Source organism: Bombina bombina, chromosome 8, assembly GCF_027579735.1.
Source record: "Bombina bombina isolate aBomBom1 chromosome 8, aBomBom1.pri, whole genome shotgun sequence".
Taxonomy (NCBI): Eukaryota; Metazoa; Chordata; class Amphibia; order Anura; family Bombinatoridae; genus Bombina; species Bombina bombina.
In genome coordinates this window covers 234,394,367-234,421,813 of record NC_069506.1, presented here as the reverse complement: position 1 = coordinate 234,421,813, position 27,447 = coordinate 234,394,367, and the positions used below count along the sequence as shown (strand labels likewise).

The window sequence follows — 27,447 nt, the reverse complement described above, 5'->3', positions numbered from 1 at the left end:
TCAGGATTCAGATAGAGCACAAAATTATTTGTTCTCTTGCTATTTTAATTTAAAAAGCAAGAATGTAAAGCTTAGGAGCCAGCCCATTTTAGGTTCAACACCCTGGATAGCGCTTGCTTATTGGTGGCTACATTTAGCCACCAATAAGCAAGCATAACCCAGGCTCTGAAGCAAAAACGGGCCGGCTCCTAAGCTTTACATTACTGCTTTTAAAATAAACATAGCAAGAGATAATAAGGAGTAAATTAGAAAGTTGCTTAAAATTGCATGCTTTATCTGAATCATAAAAGAAAAAAAAATGTATTTAGTATCCCTTTAAGTTAGTTGTTTATTCAGAATATAAAGTTACAAAATAACATTTTTATTTGTGTTTACTTACAGGGAATTGTATACAATGTGCTCATTGCCTATCTTCATCTGGACATGACTGTGATGGTCCGTTAAAAACCTGCCCAAGTGGCCTTATCTGTGCTTCTCGTTTTGCAAAAGAAACTGGTATGAAAAAGGGTGGAATGCGGATTTCAACAGCAGTAGATTTTTACATAAATTATAAGTTGAAATATATATATGCATTTTACATGACACTGTATGCTCCTATAACCTATTACAGATTTGAAATATATATATATTTATGATAGATGAATATCTTTTTATATTTTTACAGTACTTGGAACTCTTAAATTGGAAGTCGTAAGAAACTGTCAACCAATTTCATTCTGTGACCAGTCCTTCTCACTCATTCGAGAAGATCATAGAACAATTGTATCCTCCAGCTGCTGTAATACTGATGACTGTACACCTGTTAAACCTAGCACAGATAGTATGTATAAAGTTTTATAATTTACTGGATTCTAAATGTGTTAAAAAAATAGGAATGGGCCATTTCTCCAACCAAGAATACTATTAGAAACACAAGTTATTCATATATATATATATATATATATATATATATATATATATATATATATATATATATATATATATATATATATTCCTAGGGAATCTATTTCTGTGACAGGATCACAATTAAATCACTATTATCAACATTGCACTGTGTATTAGTCACTAAATAATAACATATAACACTAGTATTGTATAATATCCAGTATAGATAACACTCATTCTGTCAGTGTCCATATCTCCTAACATCGCCAGATTATTAACAGGATGTGGATGGTTAAGATCTTGTGGGCAATGGTGTGTGGGAAGGGTGAAGTTTCATTCAAAATGGCAGGGTTGGGGGTAGCCCACAGATTTGTTTTGAAAGTGGGAGTGTAATAGTTTATTTTAATGTACTTATGTTGTGTTTGGTGCATATTTTTTTAACCCTGACACTTTACGTGAGGTCTTCACTCGCTCTAACCTAATGAGCACAAATACTTCCAACCTATAATATGTGTGCATGTTAACGCAGTTGTGATATTGATTATCGTGCCTCACGCTAACAATAACACACCACTTAAACTAAAACGCTATTTTTTGCAACAATTCTCATTATATATAAGAAGAAAAAACAATATTCAGATTTCTTAGCCACCAATGACAAGCTAGTCTGCACCTTCAGGCTACAGGACTGCTGTTAAAAACTTAAAATGCCATGACACCCCCTGCAGAAAATATTACCATACTTTTTTCTGCTTAGATATGGCTTGATTACTAGATCCTAAAGGAACATACTATTCATATGCTAGGTCATTTGAAAGTGATGACCATCCTTGTGTAAGAAAATTAAGATATATACCTTAACATTTCTTTAGTTCTCCTAAGTAAGTATTCTGTGAACAATTATCCTTCAACCACTGTCATTATCTGCATGGTGAAAAAAAGTTAATCAGCTTGTGGGATTTCACAAAAGTCTGATGAGATTTCATAGTATCCCGTTGTAATGGACTATAAACATCAAATCAGAATGCTTGCCCTGGGGCTTACAAGGGAGTGTGCAATTGACATGTGCAGCACACTCACTTTATTTATTGTATTTTTTTTCACCATGCAGGTTACAGTAAAAAAGTAGCTGAAGTATAACTGTTCACAGAACTGAAGGCATTTTTAAAGTAAAATATCTTATTTTTTAGTTAGCTTTTTTTTAGATACATGGGTAATATGTCCCTTTAAGTTACATGGAAAGGGGACAAAATAAATTATATATGTACATCGCAAAGTTTTAACTACATAAACATTTTTTGCTAGATTTAATGGAGCATAATCAATAGCGCAGGTTGTGTTGTCTTTTGAGCAACCTTCCACAAAGAATAATATATGATCTGGTATAACAAGACAATGGTTAAAATTTTAAACAACAGCATGCTACCACAGCCACAGTTTTTTTTATGGTGTTCTATGCTTTTAATGGATACTACAGGAAGCTCTTTTAGCAGGCTTGTTGAGCTGGTCTTACAAGTGGCGAGTGAAGTGTTTCTCTCAGGCACAATTCAAAATACCACTGTAAATTTAAGAACTTTTTGAGACTTAAAGTAAACCTTTATCACTTTCTAGTTGGTATACAAAACACATGAAAATGGTATGGAAATAGTTATTTTAAAGATTAACAAAAAGTTTTGTGTCAGAATTAATAGGATATGATATATGCCAAGGGGTTGGACAGTGAAGTGGTCAAAGGTGTGTATGTGTCTTATGCCAAGGGGCAGAACACGGAAGTGGTAAAAGGAGTATTTGTGTGTGTGTATATGTGTGTGTTATGCCAAGGGGTGGGACAGGGAAGTGGTCAAAGGTATATGTGTGTGTGTGTGTTTATGAATATATATATATATATATATATATATATATATATATATATATATATATATATATATATAGTGAAGATTGGAGTAGCCGTGTTAGTCCAGTAGATAGATGCTCAAAAAACAAAGTATTGCAGTATGCAGTGATACCTTTTTTATTGGACTAACATAATATTTGAAAGACAAGCTTTCAAGAGTTTTCCTCTCTTCCTCAGGTCTAAAGCAATACTGATCATTCTGATATAGATACACATCACATAGAACAAATGGAAGGGAGGGAGGGGGGTGAGAGGGGGGTCATAAAAGCAGAGAATGTGTCTGAAGGAGAAAATAGCTGAGAATAGCCAGAAAGAGTAAATAAACAGAGGAGAGTAAATAGGCCAGATGAGAGGAAAAACAAAAGGAAAAAGAAACCAATATAGGACAATAAGATGAGAGATTATAGAAAGTTATGGTAGTGTGTGAGAAAGCCAGAGTCTACATTAAGTCCTTCATTTCTGGTATTAAAATGTGTGATCATTTTCATCTCAAACATGAACGAAAGACGTTTGCCAATTGCTTTTAAAATTTTAAAACTTTAACCCAGTAACCTTACTTTAACCCAGTAACCTTACTTTAACCCAAAACTGCCCAAAGTGGTTTGATGAAATTCAAGTCAAGTGATTTGGCTGGCCAGAGCAGATGTTGAAGTTCATCTTGGTGCTTCTTAAACCAAGACTGAAATGTTCTGGCTGATTGTAAGGGCACATTATCATCTTAAAAAATGGCATCATCGTTGGGAAACAACTTCTGCAACTGATCATCTAGAATGTCCAAGTACTTGCTGGCAGTAATGACTATTTAGGGTAATGATGGAGCCAGCCAAATTCCAAGCTATGGCTCCCAAATAATTACAGATCTAGCCCCATGTTTGACAGTTAGAACCAGACAGTCCGAGTTGTACCCTTCATTGGAGTTCTTCATATATAAACCCAACCTGCTATTGAAAATAATGTAAATGAGGACCTTATCACTCGTTTCTAGTCTTCAGCTGTCCAGGTTTTATGATCGTGACACCATCTTTTTTGCACTATAGTGTTGCTGTCTTTAATTAAAGGTTTAGCAATTGTAGCTGTTCCATGAATGTTGGTTATGTGAAATTCTATAGGGACTGGTTTTTGTGGAAACAGGGTCTTCATGGTGCTGTCACTTTTGCTGCTGTAGTTCTGTGTTGTTTGGAAACAATCCTTGCTAGTGTTCAACAGTCCTTATCATTCATTTTCATTTTTTGTCCACTATTTTTCTTCACCAATAAAGCCTTGCTTCGTGTTACGGTGAACACAGAGGGGGGGGGGAAGAGATCCATGCCCAGTGTAACAGTCAGGGAGAAACAGCTGAGTGCTGTTTGCAAATTGTGAGGTGAGGGTATTGTAATTGACATGTATTATCAATTATACAGCCAGCTTCATCATGGGGGCTGGCTGTAAGGACACTAGCTAGGGACTGAGGTAAAAAGCCTTTCTCTGTAGCTAGTGGGTATTACGTACATATTCATATGCAGAATTGCAAACTTTATCATCATTTTTAGGAGCTTTGGCAGCAAAATTGATAATTCATGTCAATTACAAACATCATATTCTTTGAATGTTTTATTTTAATAGCCCATATTTTTGTGTGTATAATGTCCCTTTAATCAATTTTCTGTATGCCAGACATTCTCCAACAATTATTTTGGATATAGCTTATAATAGGCTGTATCAGCTATTTACCATAGGGATTAAAAAATGGAAGATGCAGATGGGCAAACCACAGATTTAAAATGGTTACTTATAGGATAACTGTCTGTTACTCAAAAACATTGTACGGAATATAACATATTGTATAGCAGGGGTTTATTAAATGAAAGGGGGATTCTTGTGTTAAATGTTAACTTTCAGATCAGAGTATAGAAAACTTGATGACTGTTGCATTCAAATGGTATAAGAGCTTTGGTAAATAAAATAAATGTAACTAGAACCTTTATAATATTAGCTACAGGTTTATTTATAGACTTACACACATAAACATATACACACATAAACATAAACACACAAACACACATTTATTTGAAATTATGTTTGTAAATGAATAAGAGCCTGATTTATCTAAAGTGCTCTGCTCTAGTGGGATGCTCTAAGAAGTCTTGTCAGTACTGTGAGGACCATCAAAGAAAGTTAAAAAGGCATATTTTACCTTGTGAGCAGTTTATCTAGTTATGCAGGGTTCTGGATGCAAAGGAGAGACACCCACATTACAAAACATATGTATAAGTGCCACAAAGTTTGCTGGTAAGAGTTAGCAAGCTCTGAGTGAGCCAATAACTAGAAGTAGAAAAAGCTGAAAACCAGGGTTCCAGATTACATATCATTGAAGAAACAGTATGCGTACAAAACTATAACTAAAAGAAAATAAATATATAATACACAAGTACACAGTACACAGCATGTAGTGTGTGTGTGTGTGCAGGGATGGACTGGGAATTTTTTGAAGATTGGCCCAACCCCAGCATCCACCCCCATGACACGGGCCCAGCCAACACTGCTTTCAAGGAGTGGAGCATCCTTAAATAGATGCTCTACACTACACACAAGGTTTGCTCCATGTCCTGGCTGGGGGCTCCCTCTATTCAGGATTTGGCCCTGTGACTCAGGCGGCCCACCAGCCCACTGAGAAATATCCCGGTGGGATGATCCAGTGCTGTGTATGTATATGTGAGAGAGAGGGAAAGATAATGTATTACATCTGTATCTAAGATGGCCCAACGTTTTTTTTTTTTTTTTTTTTGTAATATCAACTTGCTTGTGTACATATTTGGGGCCAAGGAAGCTTATAACATAAAGCTACTTTTCTGACTCTGCACCCAATTATTTAACATTTGCCAGATGGGACCTGAAAATCCTCGATACAAATTTACAATTTTCAATAAAATGTTTTTTGCAAGACAAAAAAATGTGATTCAACAATACAATTTTTAATGAAATATTTTTATTTTGGTATTTCATTTTTATTTGTTTAATACGATTTTTAAGTTATGATTTTTTTTATGTCTATTGCAATGTATGCCTTTCCTTTACATTCCTCACATACTTAAATGCATAGAATGACTCTTTGCAAGACACACTGTTCTAAAGGTAAGAAAAATAACTCCACCAGTGTCTTTATGGTACGCAAGTGATTTCTTAGAAACTTTCACTAGCCCAGAGACCTTGAGAATAGGGCCTATAAAGTGTCATGTGTTCAAATCTCCCTCAAAGAACTTATGGAAATTATTAATTTTAGTAATGTCTATTACCCAATGTCCATGAGGCTGAAACCTGGAATTGCCCTGCTTATTTGCAGTGAAGTGAGAAATTAAACTCTGGCAAGAATGTATTTTTTTTTCAATCTATAAATAAAAGGACTTCATATTTGCTTTATTTTACATATTCTAAAAAAAATAATCCTACATTATCTTACTCTACTTTGTTTCAGCTGTTGGTAATGGAATTAAATGCCCTGTCTGTTTTTCCCCGGGAACTACCTACTGTTCCTCAGAGAATCTTATTGAATGCACTGGAAAAGAAAACAAATGTTACAACTACATCTTAAATGGAGGTAATTTTATTATTATAATATGAAATTAATCACTGTTTCATTGTCATGTCATAACATATTTTAATTAAATATACAAGATATTTATAGGAATACAAATTTAATTTATTCTATGATCAAATTTACTTTTTTCATTTAATATCCTTTTTTGAAATGTGGTTCCTTTCTGTAAGAGCCTACATTAACGAACTCACAGTCATGAAGGTGTAGTCCAGTTTAAGAGTTCAATAATGTAGACACAAGCACTTTTAATAGCACTGTTGTGACAGTGTTTGGACTTATCATGCATGAAGGCGCATCCTTTATAAAACCTGGTCACGATGGCGCAGTCTCATTCAAATTTCTCCTAGGCATAAACAATGTTGCAAGAGAGCAGTTCACGCTTACAGTTTCAGTTATTTTAAAATCCAGTCTAAAAAGTCCTTTCAATAGAAGCTATAGTCGCAATCTTGTTTTCAGAACACGTCAAAATGAAAATGGTGCTTTAACAAACAAGATAAATAAATATTGTAAAAAACAATACTTGTGAAAGTTCATAAATGACCATAAAGCGATAGAAAAATAGTGCCCATTACATCCATCATGCAAACATCCAATTGTCATTCAGATACTGTATATAAGCAGTGGTGGGGATGGAAACAGATTGCAATAGGTTACTTTGAAAATCACCATTGTGCAATTCAGTTTTTAAACCCAGTTACTGATAAACACAACAGTGTGAGTGTGACTAGGGGGCTGATTTATTAAGCTGTGAGTGCAGCTGTTTCCGCCCGAGCGTTCAGGCTCGCTGAAAACAAAAGTTAAGAACAGCGGTCTAAAACCGCTGCTCCTTAACTCATCTGCCACCTCTGAGGTGGCGAACAGCAATCATCCCAATCAGATATGACACTCACTAGAAATGCTTGTGCAATGTTTAAAGCTGACAGCGTATGCTACATGTCCATCTGACATTTAATAAATCTACCCCTTAGAATCAAATATTAAAAAATTATAATTTAAAAATACGCCATTTGTATATGGCTGAACAGGATATCATATACTTATACTTAAATGTGTACCCTGTCCACTGTATACAGACTATACAATAGTGATGACTAGAGCTTTAATGAATTGATATATTAAAGATATATTAAAGTAAGTAAATACACCACTGCAAGGTCTCCTGTGTTTTGCACATGTACAAGAAAATAGGCTGTTTTCTTACAGTTATAAAATAGTTGCAAATATTTCCAAAATCCCCTTTTGAGGCTTTGGGGTCGATTTAACATTGTGCGAGCGGACATGATCCGATATTGCAGATCATGTCCGCTGTACATCGATAAATGCCGACAGCATACGCTATCAGCATTTATCATTGCACCAGCAGTTCTTGTAAGCTGCTGGTGCAATGCCGCCCCCTGCAGATTCACGGCCAATCCGCCCAGGGCCTTCTTTAATATTGTCTGGACCCTGGGCAAACATTTTCTTGCCCCCCCATGAAATTTCGCTCTCCACCCCAACATCCCAAAAAACAACTAAATCAATTTATTTTATAATTGTTTTAAAATTATTAGCCCAGCAGTGGATCATCCACTGCTGGGCTAATAATTTAAGAAAAATGAAATAAATTGCAATATGTGAAACTGGACCTTAGCAGTACTAATAAGTAAATAAATATATAAATTCCTCCACTGTGGATTAATTTAATATGCTTTTGAATGCGATTCTGGTGTGAGGTTAGCTGGTTAAAGAGATTTAGGGCAGCCAACAGGAGCAAAGCAAGTAAAGACTGAGGATGAAGCATGGAGGTGCAGACAAATATACGTTTACTGACTGGAACAGCAGAACTACTATGGGAAGCTGTAAAATCTGAGAAAGAGAGAAAATATATAAAATATAAAAATAAACCTTACCTTAATGTGTGAAGCATCAGCATGAGACTATACATAAGCCACAGCAGCACGTCACTTCTTTGCTAGGAACAAGTTCCCTCTCACCCTGCACTAGACGATGCTGCATGGGGGAGGGGCGTGTGTGCACTCACTTATTCTTCCCACTGACACCTTTCTACAAAGCACTGTTCCCCTAACAAACTTCAGTTAGTTGATCTTAGGGCCACAGCAGAAAGAGCAGGGCTAAGGGAACCAGCATACTGGATGCTGTCTGCACAAGGCTGCATGGATACAGTGTGAGATGAGTCACACAGCCTCAAGACTGAAGAGAGCAGTGTGTGCAGTTACACTGGTGTTCAAATCCTCATGTGCCTGCCACTCCAGCTTTCTGCTGCATGTGCCTACAGTCAGCCCTACCCATAAACAAACCCCACCACCAGTGTAGTTACCTGATAACCATGGTAACCCCAGCAGGACCTTTTCTGATGCAGTGGGATTGGCTGGATGCTGAGTTAGGGCTTAGCATTCAGTGCTGCACAGTGCACATCTAAAACAGCACAAGGCACTAGCTTGGCATTGGCATTTCACATGACACTGACACGGTCTGGCACAGTTTCTCACAAATAAATATAAACAGATAAATTTTGACTGTGACAGTATTAGGACTGACTGTGTGTGCCCCCTATGTCACATGAAATCATCAGTCTGGCATTTTTTTAGGACTCTTGGGCCCCTCAACAAAGACAGGGCCCTGGGCAGCTGCCCTTTTTGCCCTGAGTTAAAGATGGCCCGGAAACCGCTGCCAGCAGGGGGTGTCAATCAACCTGATCGTATTCAATCTGGTTGATTTCCGGCGATGTCTGTCCACCACCTCAGAGCAGGTAGACAGATTATGGAGCAGCCTTCTTTAGACCTCTGCTTCATAACTTGTGTTTCTGGTGAGCCTGAAGGCTCGCCAGAAACACGGGGCATCAAGCTCCATACGGAGTTTGATATATATGCCCCTTTATCAAGTGCCTTGAGGTGTCTAATTTGAAAAGTAAAAACTGGCCTTGAAAAGGTGTTGAAAAGTCTTTCAAAAATGGATTGTGATTATCTATCTGTAACCTGATTAAGTGCTATGACTGAACCCTTTTTTTCCCTTTGATAGGAAATGTGCCAATTTTTTATAAAAATTTCCATGTTCATTTCTAGTATAAGGACATTTTAATTAAATGTAATTCTAAATGTAGCAGTTTTTAATATATTCATAGGAAATAACCTACACCTAGATTACGAGTTTTGCGTTAGAGGCTATGCGGTGCTAACGAGCAGTTTTCTCTCACCGCTCACTTAACTACAGTGCTGGTATTATGGGTTTTCAGCATTGAGCAAAATTTTGCTCATTACCGCACTTCAATACCAGCGCTGCTTAAGTCAGCGGTGAGCTAGTCGTACGTGCTCATGTACAATTTCCCCATAGGAATCAACGGGGAGAGCCGGCTGAAAAAAAGTCTAACACCTGCAAAAAGCAGTGTAAAACTCCTTAACGCAGCCCCATTGATTCCTATGGGGAAATAAAAGTTATGTCTACACCTAACACCCTAACATGAACCCCGAGTCTAAACACCCCTAATCTTACACTTATTAACCCCTAATCTGCTGCCCCCGACATCGCTGACACCTGCATTTTATTATTAACCCCTAATCTGCCGCTCCAGACACCACTGCCACCTACATTATATTTATTAAACCCTAATCTGCTGCCCCCAACATCGCCGACACCTACATTATATTTATTAACCCCTAATCTGCCGCCCCAACGTCGCCGCCACTATATTAAAGTTATTAACCCCTAAACCTAAGTCTAACCCTAAACCTAACACCCCCTAACAAATATAATTTAAATAAATCTAAATAAATATTCCTATCATTAACTAAATTATTAATATTTAAAACTAAATACTTACCTATAAAATAAACCCTAAGATAGCTACAATATAAATAATAGTTACATTGTAGCTATCTTAGGGTTTATTTTTATTTTACAGGCAACTTTGTATTTATTTTAACTAGGTAGAATAGTTATTAAATAGTTATTAACTATTTAATAACTACCAAGCTAAAATAAATACAAAAGTACCTGTAAAATAAAACCTATCCTAAGTTACAATAACACCTAACACTACACTATAATTAAATAAATTAACTAAATTAAATACAATTAAATAAATTACATACAATTAGCTAAATTAAATGAAAGTAGCTAAAGTACAAAAAACAAACAAACACTAAATTACAGAAAATAATAAACAAATTACAGATATTTAATCTAATTACACCTAATCTAAACCTAATCTAATAGCCCCATTAAAATAAAAAAGACCCCCCCAAAAAAAAAAAAGCTAGCATAAACTAAACTACCAATAGCCCTTAAAAGGGCCTTTTGCGGGGCATTGCCCCAAAGTAATCGGCTCTTTTACCTGTAAAAAAAAAATACAAACACCCCCAACAGTAAAACCCACCACCCACACAACCAACCCCCAAATAAAATACTATCTAAAAAAACTAATCTCCCCATTGCCCTGAAAAGGGCATTTGGATGGGCATTGCCCTTAAAAGGGCAGTTAGCTCTTTTGCAGCCCAAAGTCCATAACCTAAAAATAAAACCCACCCAATAAACCCTGAAAAAAAACCTTACACTAACCCCCTGAAGACTGACGGGAGAAGTCTTCATCCAAGCTGGGGTGAACTGGTCCTCCAGACGGGCAGAAGTCTTCATCCAGACGGCATCTTCTATCTTCATCCATCCAGCACGGATTGGAACAGCCAATAGAATGCAAGCTCAATCCTATTGGACTTCGATCCTATTGGCTGATTGCATCAGCCAATAGGATTTTTTCTACCTTAATTCCAATTGGCTGATAGAATTCTATCAGCCAATCAGAATCTAAGGGACGCCATCTTGGATGACGTCACTTAAAGGTACCTTCATTCAGCTTTAGTCATCGGATGAAGAGGATGCTCTGCGTCGGATATCTTGAAGATGGACCGACTCAGCGCCGGATGGATGAAGATAGAAGATACCGTAGGTTTTTTTAAGGGTGTATTGGGTGGGTTTTATTTTTAGGTTAGGGACTTTGGGCTGCAAAAGAGCTAACTTCCCTTTTAAGGGCAATGGGGAGCTTAGGTTTTTTTAAGATAGTATTTTATTTGGGGGGTTGGTTGTGTGGGTGGTGGATTTAACTGTTGGTGGGGTTGTTTGTATTTTTTTTTTACAGGTAAAAGAGCTGATTACTTTGGGGCTATTGGTAGTTTAGTTTAGGCTAGGGGTTTTTTTTATTTTGGGGGGGGCTTTTTTATTTTAATAGGGCTATTAAAGGGTGTAAATAGTTTAAATATCTGTAATTTGTTTATTATTTTCTGTAATTTAGTGTTTGTTTGTTTTTTGCACTTTAGCTACTTTCATTTAATTTAGCTAATTGTATGTAATTTATTTAATTGTATTTAATTTAGTTAATTTATTTAATTATAGTGTAGTGTTAGGTGTTATTGTAACTTAGGTTAGGTTTTATTTTACAGGTACTTTTGTATTTATTTTAGCTAGGTAGTTATTAAATAGTTAATAACTATTTAATAACTATTCTACCTAGTTAAAATAAATACAAACTTGCCTGTAAAATAAAAATAAACCCTAAGATAGCTACAATGTAACTATTAGTTATATCAGTGATTTTTAACCTTTTTTTTGCCGTGGCACACTTTTTTACATTAAAAAATCCTGTGGCACACCACCATCTCAAAATGTAAAAAAAATCACACATTGTAGCCTAATACAGCATATATATATACACATACACACAAACACACACATACTGTATATATTGTGCTGTTATGCCATGCCTCCTACAAACTACCCCTGCACTGGGAGTAAAAAACAAGAAAAGTTTAAAAAATATGTCACACTGTTGTCAGTCTGCCGTGGCACACCTGAGGATCTCTCATGGCACACTAGTGTGCCACGGCACACTGGTTGAAAAACACTGAGTTATATTATAGCTAGCTTAGGGTTTATTTTATAGGTAAGTATTTAGTTTGGATTAATTTAGTTAACAATAGGAATATTTATTTAGAATTATTTAAATTATATTTGTTAGGGGTGTTAGGTTTAGGGTTACACTTAGGTTTAGGGGTTAATAACTTTAATATAGTGGCGGCGACGTTGGGGGTGGCAGATTAGGGGTTAATAAATATAATGTAGGTGTCGGCGACATTGGGGAAGGCAGATTAGGGGTTAATAAATATAATGTAGGTGTCAGCGATGTTGGGGGCAGCAGATTAGGGGTTCATAAATATAATGTAGGTGGCGGCGGTGTCCGGAGCAGCAGATTAGGGGTTAAAATTTTTATTATAGTGTTTGCAATGCGGGAGGGCCTCGGTTTAAGGGTTAATAGGTAGTTTATGGGTGTTAGTGTACTTTTTAGCACTTAAGTTATGAGTTTTATGTTACAGCGTTGTAGTGTAAAACTCATAACTACTGACTTTTAAATGGGTTAGGGATCTTGACAGGGTAGGCTGTACCGCTCACTTTTTGGCCTCCCAGGACAGACTCATAATACCGGCGCTATGGAAGTCCCATAGAAAAAAGACTTTACGAAGTTTACGTAAGTCGTTTTGCGGTAAGGCCAAACAAGTGTGCGGTGCGTGTAACAAAGGGAAGTGCTGCTGCAGGAAGCGTCCGCCGGGTAGGGGGAAAGGGGATAGAGTGGACCCACTCTGAGAAGGAAAAGATGTGAAAAAAACACCCCTTCTCAGAGTGGAAACAAAGCAGAGAGAAAGGGCGCCTCCTAGTGTAGCCAATAAATCACAAATGGAGTATAAAAGAAAAAAACATACTCACAGTGTAGAAAGGCAGAGGTAATGCCTAGGAGAGTGGTCTGGGAACTTGACAGTGTCCCAGTAAACTGTGCACCGTTCAGTGGCTGCTCCTCCCAAAATCAGAAAAAGAATCTGTAGTAGGAAAAGATGTGAAAAAAAAAGAGGGCGACCCCTAGTGCAAATCAGTTATGAAGATATATTGAGTATCAACTTAGTAACAAGGGAATACTCACAAATTGTATTGCACACTGTAGTGCAAATGGAGCATACTAGGTATATTATGGTGACCTAGTGCACATTTAAACCAGGGTAATGCTGCTGCAGTGGGAGATGAACTCCAAGTAAGCTGTGGATGAACGTCAGGACCAAAAGACAGAAGACTCCAGTAAAAAAAGTGGATATAAAAGATTTAATAAAAACAAGTGGTTTTAAAAAAACACAGATCAGACAATGAACCTGTGTTAAAAACAATGCTACGCGTTTCTAAGCGCTGACCGCGCTTTTTCCTCAGGCAAATGATACTAACTGAACTGGAGTCTCCTATATATATACCCATGCACATTTGGTGATAGGCAGCTGTGTTCAATTGAACAGGTGTTACATTGATTAGCCACAATGGTTGCTAACAACAAGTTGGAAATTTGCAAACACATTTGTTTCAAAAAATAAATACATATTTAAAACTGTAATGAAACAAAGTAACAATATGGCAAGAATAATACAAAGAATAAATTGCAAATATTATGAACCGTCTAACTTTCAAACATATAGTGTTATCATGTAGTGTGCAAAGCGATATTAAAAAATGTGTGTAAATGATATCAACATGGTAGGCTATAATGTTTCACAGATACCAATACTTGATGGGATCACCTCAGAAAAAAATATGTTAACATCGCTATAAAGTATATCGTGAAAACATCAAATTAGAAAATTACGGGCAAAAAATATTCATGAATGAAAAACAGAGGGGGTGTGTGGAACTCAGCCAATGAGAACAAACTAGTGAATTCCTTTGAACTAAGGGCTTTTTTTTTTTTTTTTTTTTTTCTTCTAGCCCTTATTCCGGAGCACTCATTTATAGAACACCTCACAATTATTAGTGTTTTCTCCCCCACACGCAACATGTATTTTAGATTTTGAATCATATTTATTATACATTGTTTAGTTATAAGTATAACATTCACACATACCGACTTAGTTGGTTCAATAATATAGGAACACTCCCTATACTATATCTTATAGTATCTCAGCACTTCATTTTAGTCACTAGTTCTGTTTATATAACAGTCAACCATACACGCATTATATTTCAGTTACACATAGCCTTCATTCACAACACCCGTTTATTCAGCACATTCTCATATCCAAATTCACAGGTTCTATCTCTTCTATTTCGAATTCCCAACATATTTGTCCACATTTTATGCACATACTTCATTAGCCTATTGCTGCAGCCCACACGTCACTGCACACACACTCTCTATTAACTAATAGATGAGCCTCTTTTACTCTATAGCCCATTGCTGCAGCTCATACGTCATTGGACACACATTTTTTATTAACCAATAGATGAGCCTTTCACACTCTATAGGCACATATTACATTGCAGTCTTTCACATTTTTACGAACTCCACTAAATCAATGTAAGTATATAGTTAAAATTAGTCATCTTATAGATATTTCTCTCTTATCATTCAGCCTTTTAAACATCCTAGATTAGATTTATTTTCCTTATAAATTTATTATATATAGTATTAGGATTACTAGCATTCTATTATATCACGGATTAAGACGAAAATTGATAATATCGCCATATCTGACATAATTACCGATCCCTCATTATTTCATTGCAACAGTAAAAAAGTTATAATATGTACATATGCTCAAGTAAAATATATATAGAGAACGATCGTTTTAAGCGGAATGTTATATTGTAGAAATGACCTAGTTCAGAGGAATTCACTAGTTTGTTCTCATTGGCTGAGTTCCACACACCCCCTCTGTTTTTCATTCATGAATATTTTTTGCCCGTAATTTTCTAATTTGATGTTTTCACGATATACTTTATAGCGATGTTAACATATTTTTTTCTGAGGTGATCCCATCAAGTATTGGTATCTGTGAAACATTATAGCCTACCATGTTGATATCATTTACACACATTTTTTAATATCGCTTTGCACACTACATGATAACACTATATGTTTGAAAGTTAGACGGTTCATAATATTTGCAATTTATTCTTTGTATTATTCTTGCCATATTGTTACTTTGTTACATTACAGTTTTAAATATGTATTTATTTTTTTAAACAAATGTGTTTTCAAATTTCCAACTTGTTGTTAGCAACCATTGTGGCTAATCAATGTAACACCTGTTCAATTGAACACAGCTGCCTATCACCAAATGTGCATGGGTATATATATAGGAGACTCCAGTTCAGTTAGTATCATTTGCCTGAGGAAAAAGCGCGGTCAGCGCTTAGAAACACGTAGCATTGTTTTTAACACAGGTTCATTGTCTGATCTGTGTTTTTTTAAAACCACTTGTTTTTATTAAATCTTTTATATCCACTTTTTTTACTGGAGTCTTCTGTCTTTTGGTCCTGACGTTCATCCACAGCTTACTTGGAGTTCATCTCCCACTGCAGCAGCATTACCCTGGTTTAAATGTGCACTAGGTCACCATAATATACCTAGTATGCTCCATTTGCACTACAGTGTGCAATACAATTTGTGAGTATTCCCTTGTTACTAAGTTGATACTCAATATATCTTCATAACTGATTTGCACTAGGGGTCGCCCTCTTTTTTTTTCACATCTTTTCCTACTACAGATTCTTTTTCTGATTTTGGGAGGAGCAGCCACTGAACGGTGCACAGTTTACTGGGACACTGTCAAGTTCCCAGACCACTCTCCTAGGCATTACCTCTGCCTTTCTACACTGTGAGTATGTTTTTTTCTTTTATACTCCATTTGTGATTTATTGGCTACACTAGGAGGCGCCCTTTCTCTCTGCTTTGTTTCCACTCTGAGAAGGGGTGTGTGGAGCCAGCCAAAAAAGCAGAGGACAGCCGCAAAAGACAAAGGAAAAAATACAGGCGGCTACTGAGCTACAGAAAAGAAAATTTATTCCAATGAAAATGTATGGGTGAAAAAATAAGACACAACAAACCAAAAAGAGGGAAACAGCAGTCTTACATGTTTCGCGCACACTTGCGCTTAATCATAGATGCTGATGCGGTGCCCCTAAACCTTCAAGACTTGTAATACCAGCGGGCATAAAAAAAGCAGCGTTAGGACCTCTTAACCCTGCTTTTTTACCCTAACGCACAACTCGTAATCTAGCCGATAATTAATTTTTTGCTTATACAATTCTACAATCTTTTTTGGCAATGCTTTATGTAGTTGTTTTTGTAAAATAATTTTACTTAACCTTAATATTTATCTGATGTTCATTCAAGCTACTTATATGGAAGCCCTAAAGAATATTTATTTTTAAATTCAGAATCGACCAAGATATCTGCACGAGGCTGCTCAACTGATCGACTTTGCCAAGCACTTGTTGGAACAATTGTTAATGATGAACTACAGGCTGGAGTAGGGAGATGTGTAACTAACCCATCTGCCAGAACCTTCTTGATCTAATGACATTCAGGTTTCATTTACCTCAATTCAGTCCTTAACCTTCTAATAAAATGGAATTAATTATTTTTACTGCTTTATTACTTTTAACAGCTATAGATCATTTTTAATATTCCTCTACTGACTCATTTATGGAAAATAGAGCTCTATCACAATTGCATCAAATCAATAGAAAGAGAAATTCCATATAACAGAAACCCTACCACTATCAATTATGGTTAACATGCAATCAAAATTCTGGTATCCAAAAAAGTTGTATATCATAATGACGGTTTAGTATTAATAGCTGTAGTTTTAATTAAAGTTACAAACACATTTTTCCTTTGCATCTTATTGTTGTTGCTATTAACCTCCTGCGGCCATTATGCCCCAACATGCTTTCTAAAATTGTGACTTCTAATACTAGTCACACAATTAGAATAGCAGTTTTAACAACAGACACTTGTTACAAAAAACTATTTAAGTAAATATGTACTACTAGTAGGTTGTATATAATGGATGTTTGTACTTTGACTTGCAATGATGCTAATTGTTTTCTATTCCTCACTGGTCCATCACTTCATATTAGTCTACATCAGCATGTTGTCTAACTCACAAAATTCTCTCATAAGTATCCTTAAACAAAGTAGACATAAATTATAAATTAAGAACACTGTCAGAAGTCTCACTCTCTCTTACTTCCCAGAGTTTATCTAAGATGGCATCAACCATTGACAAGGCCCAACATAAAATGGTTCCCCAAATAAACAACAACTTATTTCAGGAAATTATAAATCTATTTCTGATTAATAACATTTGTATATTATCTTTAAGAAATAGGGGCTCATTTGGTGCTTATAGCCTACATATAGTAAATAAATACAGTAGGTAGGTGAATGAGGCACCTCACTTTGGGACTGATGATCAAATATTTGCTGCAATGGAGAAAAATCACAGAAAATATTTGAGGGCTTTTTCTGAACATTATATTGTAACACACGTGCCTCTCCTTCACATCCAAAACTCTCCATAGCAATATAAATAAAAAGGAAAAAAGAGGACAAATCCGGATAGATAGCCAGTGCAATGGAGTTTTATTCATCTGTAGAGTAGTTTAGCAAGGACAGCTTAAACTAACTGACATGTTTCGCGCATATCTCATGCGCTTCTTCAGAGATAGTGGGTTGGGTGCCACAGGTGAGCTTAAATAGGCTGTTTCAGCCAATTAGAAAAAGTGGGTTGATCTTAGGTAGTGGGTAGATCACTTAAGTTCATCTGTAGAAGCCAAAGTATTTAACTCAATGGGATGACATTTCATAGCATTTAAAACATTTACAAATTACATATACAATAGAAAAGGATATGGGAATATACATTGACATAAAAATTTAACATAGAAATTGGGTACTACAAATTGTTTTGTACATCTTAGTATAGAAGTGAATGGAAAATTGATTTTCTTATATCACAATTTAAATAGTTAAGAATAGTGACATTGTTGATGTTATTAGTAATGTTTCATTAAAACATATATAAAAGAGAAAGAGAGACTTGGGTATAATATATACATACTGTCTCTCTTATATGAAAAAGTGGTATACAATATTATACATTAAGTAGAGAACATTGTAACCTCAATAATTAATTGAATGAACAAACTACAACCAGAATATAAACAAAATATGAACAAAGTATAACCTAGGAGTTTAAAAAGTAAGTACTAAGGATATACTTGAATAGGTAGCTTACTTGGAGTTTATTCTAAGTTAAAATAATGCAAAGGGTGTAGTAAAAGTCAAACTTGATGTTGGGGTAGCATTGTTAGGATCAATTATAGCTTATGAAAATGTAGTATGGACCTTGTCGCGTCATAAACATATGTATATATGTAGGGGTCATGTGTAGTATATGATTAGGTTATGGCCTATAATTGGTCCCCAACTTATCTGATAATTAACCCCTTAATGACTGAGGACGTGCAGGGTACGTCCTCAAAAAAAAGGCAGTTAACGCCTGAGGACGTACCCTGCACGTCCTCGGTGTGGAAAGCAGCTAGAAGCGATCCTGCTCGCTTCCAGCTGCTTTCCGGTTATTGCAGTGATGCCTCGATATGGAGGCATCCTGCAATAACCTCACATGGCCATCCGATGCAGAGAGAGCCACTCTGTGGCCCTCTCTGCACCGGACATCGATGGCCGGTATCGTTGGTGGGTGGGAGCCGAATTGGGAGGCGGGTGGGCGGCCATCGGTGTGCCGCGGGACCGTCGAGGGCGCGCACGGGCGCGCGCACGTGCACGGAGGGTGGCGGGCGGGCGCGTGCACGGGGCGGGAGCGGGTGGGAACCGCTACACTACGGAAAATATTTTCATAAAACCTGCCTAATCTTGTTTGTGCAAAAGCACAAAAAAGCGATCGTGGAGGGGTGGGGGGGTTGGTTTGTGTGTGGGGAAGCTACACTACAGAAACTTTCAACAAATTAAAAAAACAAACAATTTTTTCTTCTAAACTGGGTACTGGCAGACAGCTGCCAGTACCCAAGATGGCGCCCATTAAGTTAGAGTGGGAGGGGATAGAGCTGTTTGGGGGGGGGGATCAGTGAGGTTGGGGGCTAAGGGGGGATAGTACACAGCAGCATATGTAAATATGCTTAAAAAAATCATTAAAAAAAAATATATATAGCTTTTATTTTAGTACTGGCAGACTTTCTGCCAGTACTTAAGATGGCGGGGACAATTGTGGGGTGGGGGAGGGAAGAGAACTGTTTGGGAGGGATCAGGGGGTCTGATGTTTCAGGTGGGAGGCTGAGCTCTACACTAAATCTAATATTAACCCTGCAAGCTCCCTACAAGCTACCTAATTAACCCCTTCACTGCTAGCCATAATACACGTGTGATGCGCAGCGGCATTTAGTGGCCTTCTAAATACCAAAAAGCAACGCCAAAGCCATATATGTCTGCTATTTCTGAACAAAGGGGATCCCAGAGAAGCATTTACAACCATTTGTGCCATAACTGCACAAGCTGTTTGTAAATGATTTCAGTGAGAAACCTAAAATTGTGAAAAATTTTACGTTTTTTTTAATTTGATCGCATTTGGCGGTGAAATGGTGGCATGAAATATACCAAAATGGGCCTAGATCAATACTTGGGGTTGTCTACTACACTACACTAAAGCTAAAATTAACCCTACAAGCTCCCTACATGCTCCCTAATTAACCCCTTCACTGCTGGGCATAATACACGTGTGGTGCGCAGTGGCATTTAGTGGCATTCTAATTACCAAAAAGCAACACCAAAGCCATATAAGTCTGCTATTTCTGAACAAAGGGGATCACAGAGAAGAATTTACAACCATTTGTGCCATAATTGCACAAACTATTTGTAAATAATTTCAGTGAGAAACCTAAAGTTTGTGAAAAAAATTGTGAAAAAGTGAACAATTTTTTTTATTTGATCACATTTGGCGGTGAAATGGTGGCATGAAATATACCAAAATTGGCCTAGATCAATACTTTGGGTTGTCTACTAAAAAAAAATATATACATGTCAATGGATATTCAGGGATTCCTGAAAGATATTAGTGTTCTAATGTAACTAGCGCTAATTTTGAAAAAAAAGTGGTTTGCAAATAGCAAAGTGCTACTTGTATTTATGGCCCTATAACTTACAAAAAAAGCAAAGAAGATGTAAACATTGGGTATTTCTAAACTCAGGACAAAATTTAGAAACTATTTAGCATAAGTGTTTTTTGGTGGTTGTAGATGTGTAACAGATTTTGGGGGTCAAAGTTAGAAAAAGTGTTTTTTTTTTCAATTTTTCCTCATATTTTATAATTTTTTTATAGTAAATTATAAGATATGATGAAAATAATGGTATCTTTTGAAAGTCCATTTAATGGCGAGAAAAACGGTATATAATATGTGTGGGTACAGTAAATGAGTAAGAGGAAAATTACAGCTAAACACAAACACCGCAAAAATGTAAAAATAGCCTTGGTCCCAAACGGACAGAAAATGGAAAAGTGCTGCGGTCATTAAGGGGTTAATCATTTGTTTCTATTCTCTCTAATATACAGGGAGGGTTTGTAAGAGGGATAAAGAATGATTGAGCTATAATGAGTGTCCTATCTAGTAGCTTATAGGAAGTTAGATTTTATGATAGTAGACATATTACTTGTGAACTGTTGGAGAAAGGGTCATATGTGGTACTTCATAGTAGATCTATAAGTAGTTTTACTCTATGAATAGATTTACATTATAGCTTCTATTGATCCCGGTGGGTGACCTAGTTGCTAGTGTGAAGATCCAATAAACTTCTCTCTTGAGAAGTGTCTTCACCCTGTCTTCACCCTGTCACATCCTCTTAAGCTAACCGTGTCACTAACTGTCTTTCTCACATCTCATCCTGGATGTCCTCTCACTACCTTAACCTCTTAATGACCAAGGACATACCAGGTACATCCTACAAAAACTGGTTGTTAATGACCAAGGATGGGTCAGGGAGGGATCATGGAGGGGGTGGGATGTGTCAGGCGGGAGGCTGATCTCTACACTAAAGCTAAAATTAACCCTACAAGCTACCTAATTAACCCCTTCACTGCTGAGCATAATACAAATGGTAATCCCCTTATATTTAAGGGTATATGTATTGCAGGTATTTGAATACTTATTATCAATTCTGATATTCACAATTTGATCTGTGTATATAGGTACAGTCTCTTTTTCTTTACAAAATACGAAGAATTCTGATATAGGTTTTTTCATATACTTTGCAGCGCCTTGTATACACTTGTCCTGTTTGTATTTTTTCTAACCATTACTTAATCATACGGACAGCAGCAAAAAATATTAGGTATTTGTTAATCAATATATATATATTTTTTAAATGCTTTATTAAACAAAAGAATAACATACAGGTCTGCCACACAGTCTGTGTAGCAACACAGTGAGCGGCATATACATATCGTTTTCATTAATTTCTGTTCATTGGTAAGGTACATAGCAGTAATATCATTAGCTAAACATGTAAATAAACTCACATCTGCAATAAGAAAGACAGTTTTTAAATGAGAAAACATAAAATGAAGAGTTGTCATATATAATGCAAGATTGTGTATATGGTAAGTATTCTAAAGTTGGCATGTTGTGGCAGAGGGTGCTATAGGAAGTCAGCCAGTGGCCGATAACCTCTGCAGGGCAGAGGAGTGCATAGCGTGTGGTGTAATGGGGTAGGATGAGGAGGGGGGTAAGAGGACCAGGGGGGAGGGCGGTCTCCCGAAACGTCTCGGATATCTAGAGGTCCTGTGGGCCTTAGGTCTTGGTAGCATTCCATCTCATTAGCATCAGTTCATGATTGTCTATCCTGCCTGTTTTGTAAAAGTGATATCTTTCCAGAATCAACATCTCCTCTACTTGTTCCTTCCAGTCAGTCAGTGTTGGGGATTTTTGTGTTTTCCACCTTTGTGGAATTAGTATTTTAGCGCTGTTGATCATAATGTACAGTAATGCTGTCTTGACACCATCTTTAAGATTTGGGAGCTTGTGAAATAGCAATATGTCTGGGCATATAGGGAACTGAGAGTCTAATGTTGTGTTCATGTGTGATATAACATCTTCCCAGAAGGAGCCTAATCTAGAGCAGTACCACCAGATGTGTAACAGCCCTGCAGTCTCATTACAGTCTCATTACAGTCTCGCCAGCACTTGTCATTAGCATGTTTATATATTTTCTTGAGTTTCACAGGAGTTAGATACCAGCAAGAGAGGAACTTGTAGTTCATCTCCTGGACCCTCGCTGAGACCGATGCTTTTTTGTGGTGAATAAATATTGTTTGCCACTCTTTAGTAGTGACTTCGCCTATAAACTCAGATTGCCATTTAAGACAGTAAGAGGGGAGGGATTCAGGATCTGGATCCTGAAGGATCTTGTATATTATTGAAATCGTGTGTCTGGGAGGAATAGGGGCCACGCAACGACTCCAATTTTGTAAGTGGTCTTGTAATGTGGCGGCTTTGTCTATGTGTGTTCAGGTAATGAGATTCCTGCAGGTGTGTAAGCTAATTGAGTGTGAGACCCTCTTCATTGTCTTGGATCTGTTGTACCGAGACCTTGGTCCGTTATGTTTTTCCATGTGTGTTTGGGGAGTTTTTGAGCGTAGCAGGGGGTGAATTTTAAGGGAGGGAGAGTAGATAATTCTGGATTATTTTGAATGGGCGTTAATGGGGAGGGTCTGGAATATATGTGAGTGCTGGTTGCCAGGAGATTGTCCCATTGAGAGAAAAATTCATGAAGAAGAGGGTATGTCAGGATGGTAGGTGGCCTATGTGCTGGATGCATCCAGCCCAGCCAGCTCAAATTATGTGTTTGAAAGATATCCCTTGTCTGCAGAGTTGTGACTCCAGTCTATTTGCCTCTGTAAAATAGTTGTCAGTCTGTATCTCGTTACATCTGGGACACCTAAGCCCCCCCCCCTCCCGGTCTCTGGTTCTGTATAAGGTGTGTCTTGGTACTCTTGGCTTCACCGAACCCCAAATATACTGCTCTATGTACCTTTGTAGTTGGGTTAGAAAGTTTTTAGGTAAGGGTATGGGCAGGGTCTGGAAAAGATAGAGAATCTGAGGTAGAACATTCATTTTAATCACATGGACCCTGCCTATTCACAAGATGGTTTTGCTCTTCCAACAAGACAAGTCCCTAACAATATTGGTCTGTAGGGTTTTGTAGTTCTTGATAAATAACTGTCCGGGGTCGCCAGTCAAGTTTATTCCTAGGTATGTTAAGTGAGATGGCTGCACTCTCAGGGGGCATGTCTGTTTAATTTTCTCCACCACCGAGTTAGGTGTATTTAGCATGAGGATCTCCGACTTGGTCAGGTTTAGATGAAAATTTGAATGTTTACTGTATTCTGCAAAGGTGTCGAGGATTAGCTTTAGAGAGTTCTCTATATCTGTGATTGTAAGCATGATGTCATCGGCGTACATCGCTACTTTGTATTCTGATGTGCTTATTTGAATGCCCTTAATTTGTGGGTGCTGTCTAATTTTTTGAGCCAGTATCTCAATAGTGAGTGCAAAAAGGATGGGCGACAATGGGCAGCCCTGTCTAGTACCATTTTTAATTTCGAATGAATCAGATAAAACTGAATTAACCTTGACCTTTGCTGTGGGGTCTGAGTACAGCACGAATATCTTATTTATGAAAACCTGTCCAATGTTCAGCCTTGACAGAGTGGCCCTGAGAAAGTCCCAGTCCACCCTGTCAAAGGCTTTCTCCGTGTCTGTAGAAATCAGAGAGATTGGTATGTTGTTATTTTGTGTGTGGGCCATGAGTTTTAATACTTTAAGGGTGTTATCCCTGGCTTCCTGCCTGGGATGAATCCTACCTGATCTGGCGAGATCACTGAGCCAATCAAAGAGTTGAGCCTGTCCGCAAGAACTTTTGCAAATATTTTTACGTCCTTGTTCAGTATGTGCCTCTAGCATCGATCTGCTAAACCCACCAGAATCCGCAAAGGAGTTGAATAATGGTTTTAATTTGGGGGCCAGTATGTGTGCAAATTTTTTGCAATATTTGGCTCCATATCCATCAGGCCCTGGACTCTTACCTGCAGGTAGGTTATGTATGGCCTGTAGGATCTCCTTACACTCAATTGGGGAATCCAATCCCTGTGATTGTTCGTATGTCAGTCTGGGGATCTCAATCTGGTCTAGGTACTGATTGATGCCTTTGATTTGGTATCTTTGCTATGGGGCTGGGCGGCTCCCTCCTTCAGTTTATAGAGTGAGGAGTAATAGGTGCAAAATGTTTTGGCTATAGAGACGCTGTCTCGTTGTTCTTGCCCTGAACTATCTTTTATTGAATGAATGTGTTGTTTAAGTTGCTTGCGTTTAAGGGCCCTAACAAGAAGCCTACCAGATTTATTCCCTTGCTCATAGTAGCATTGTTGCAGTATAAAAGCTTGTTTTTGCTGCGTATATTGTAAGTGTTTGTTAAGTTCTTTTCTAGTGTCTGTGAGTTTCGTCAATAGGGCCAAATCTTCGGGGGTGTTTTTGTGGGCTCGCTCAAATGTTTGTAAGTCCTTGATTAGGGAGTCATACTTTAGTCTAGCCTGCTTGGTCATTTTGGCCTTATGCTTTAAAAATTCTCCCCTTAACACACTTATGTGCCTCCCATACGTTAGTATATTCGGTGTCAGTCCTGTCATTGAAGAGAAAATATTCTTTAATTACCTCTTCTATTTCGGTCCCTATTGTTGGTTGGTCAAGAAGGGCATCGTCAAGTTTCCATTGGAATGGGGTAACTGGTATGTCTGGCCAGTTGATTAGGCAGGATATGGGTGCATGGTCTGACCAAACAATGGGATGTATGTCAATGTTTTTGATAAGGGAAAGACACAATGTGTCCATTAGGATGTAGTCAATCCTCGAGTAGGTTTTGTGAGGGTGAGAGTAGAAGGTGAAGTCTGATTTGTCAGGGTGTAATATACGCCATACATCCAGTAAGGCCAGGTCAGATAACTGTTTGTTAATAATTTTAATGTCTCTCTTGGGTATAGAGGACAGGCCCCCATAAGTGTCTACCTTGGGATCAAGTGGTAAATTGAAATCCCCACCCACTAGCAGTATCCCCTTTTTATGATCCAGTATTGTGTTGGACAAGCCTCTCATAAACTTGTTCTGTGCTAAGTTTGGGAAATAAACATTCACTATGGTTATAGGCCTGCCATACATTAGGCCGGTCACTAAAAGCATTCTGCCCTCCGTGTCTCGTTCTATGTGTAAGGCTTGGAACAGTATATTGTGTCTTATGAGAATACAGACTCCATTTTTCTTAGTAGGTCCTGAGGAAAAGAAGGTCATGGGGTATTTATGGTGCATTTGTTTGGGCTCTTTGCCCTTCTTAAAGTGTGTTTCTTGCAACAATATTATAGCGCTTCTCTGCTTATGCAGGTCTGATAGAATAAGGTTTTGTTTATTCGGGGTATTAAGACTTTTTACGTTTGCTGTGGTGAATGTAACCGGGTGCAGGGACTCCTAGCTGAACATAGTGAGTACCCAACACAACAGATATGTCCCTATATGTATCAGTTGCATATTGCAATGTCTAGAGCCTTCAATGATTATAGGGAAGGGATGTGGGGGGTGAGTCAAGAGGGATGGGGGGTGAGGGGTTGGGGTCGGTCGAGATCGGCCACTGGCTGTTGAGCACTTCAATTAGCTTAATAGTATTGAGAAGAATGCGTTGGGATTGGTATCAGTCAGTGTACAAAACTCTGTAATGTATCCCTTTTATTTGGTTTTATCTCTATCTCGCGGTCACCGGGTGCTCTGGACTCGGTCACTATGTTATCTCTGTCACAGTGTACGCGGTGATATAAAGTTTTTGGGGACTGAGATCCTAAGCTGTATTCTAAGTGTATGGATTTAGGTAGATAATTCATATGAAAGAAATGGGCTGTTTGAAAAATAGGAGTGGGAAGATTTTTCCGCAGCAGGTTGCGGTAGTAGTGTGTGTGGGTATGTGCATGGGGGGAAGCATCATAGTTAACTGCGGTCTTTCATGTGCATGTTCACTTTGCTTTGGGTTATGTAACCCCAAAGGGGTGGTGTTGAGTTGAGAACAGTGTAATATTTGAGGTTGTGTTCTATAATGACCTGTGCATTAGATAGTTTGTGTCAACGTAAACATCATAAGATATAAAGTACAAATAGAGAAAAACATATTGGGTAAACCTGGTGAACATAAATAACAAGAATAATAGTATCTTTGCATGAGTTCATTCAATGTGTTATTAAACCCATTTGCAGTCCAATTATGCAAAGGTTTTTAAATAACCTGGTAGGTGTTCCCTCCAGACAGGCTCTACGCGTTTACTATCTGCTAAGGCATTTGAATGCATGTCTGGCATTGCTCTGGAAAGTACAGTTACAAATATAAGTGATCGTATCTTAACAGCTAATCCTACGCTGTCTATCCAGGTCATCCATATTAAGTGTATTATGTTACAAAACTAACTAATAAAGCTTGGTTAAGAAGCATGAAATGAGGCATGGCAGTTCAGTGGGGAGTGGCATACAAATCAACACATCTATTTGTTCATATGTGAGAAGCTGTTACTATATTGCCTGCCAAAGACACTAGTAGTAGTGGCATTACAGTACAGTGCTAACTAGATATATATGGGGAAGAAAGAATTTAGTTAAAGAAAACAGCTTAAATGTAATAACGTTCCAGTTTAGAGGAGCAGGGCATAACTCCACAACCTAGTGAAATGTGAAAGTCAATGGTGAATTGCAGAAGTGCAAGAGCATCTTATTGAGTTATACAGTACTATTCTGTCTTCCATCTGCTCTTGCGTGTCTGAGGTATCTGATCAAAGTCCCTTAGTCAGAGGTTCTTCAGCTGCTCATTTAGTAGGCATTGGCAGTGTCTGAGCCATGTCTCCTCTCTGTCCTTGGGAGGATTGAGCTTTTGGGTTATTCATGTGGTCTTGTTGATCCCTGGGTGGAATTCCCAAGGTTTTGTAAAAGTCCCTGAGTTCTTCTCCAGGTCTGTAGGTCGCAGGTTTCCCATTGTTGTTGGCCACAATGCACACAGGGAATCCCCAACGGTAGGGGATCTTGTGATCCCTCAGGTACTCCGTTATGTACTTCAATTCCCGGCGCTTCTGGAAAGTGGCTGGTGAGATATCTGAGAATACTTGGATTTCATTGCCGGCATGGGTAATATGAGCTTTGGTTCTGG

At 37.7% G+C, this 27,447-nt stretch overlaps 1 protein-coding gene across 1 annotated transcript in view; it reads left to right on the top strand.

The window, feature by feature from the left end:
• LOC128638142 (phospholipase A2 inhibitor and Ly6/PLAUR domain-containing protein-like) overlaps window positions 1–16,794 on the top strand; it is a 70,494-nt gene extending 53,700 nt beyond the window's left edge. Inside the window, exons 2-5 of the mRNA XM_053690005.1 lie at window positions 382–495; window positions 665–820; window positions 6,231–6,353; window positions 16,590–16,794. Of these exons, the coding sequence (XP_053545980.1) occupies window positions 382–495; window positions 665–820; window positions 6,231–6,353; window positions 16,590–16,729 (533 nt within the window). The 3' untranslated portion in view covers window positions 16,730–16,794. The remainder of the gene's footprint in view (window positions 1–381; window positions 496–664; window positions 821–6,230; window positions 6,354–16,589) is intronic.
• The last annotated feature ends 10,653 nt before the right edge of the window (window positions 16,795–27,447 follow it).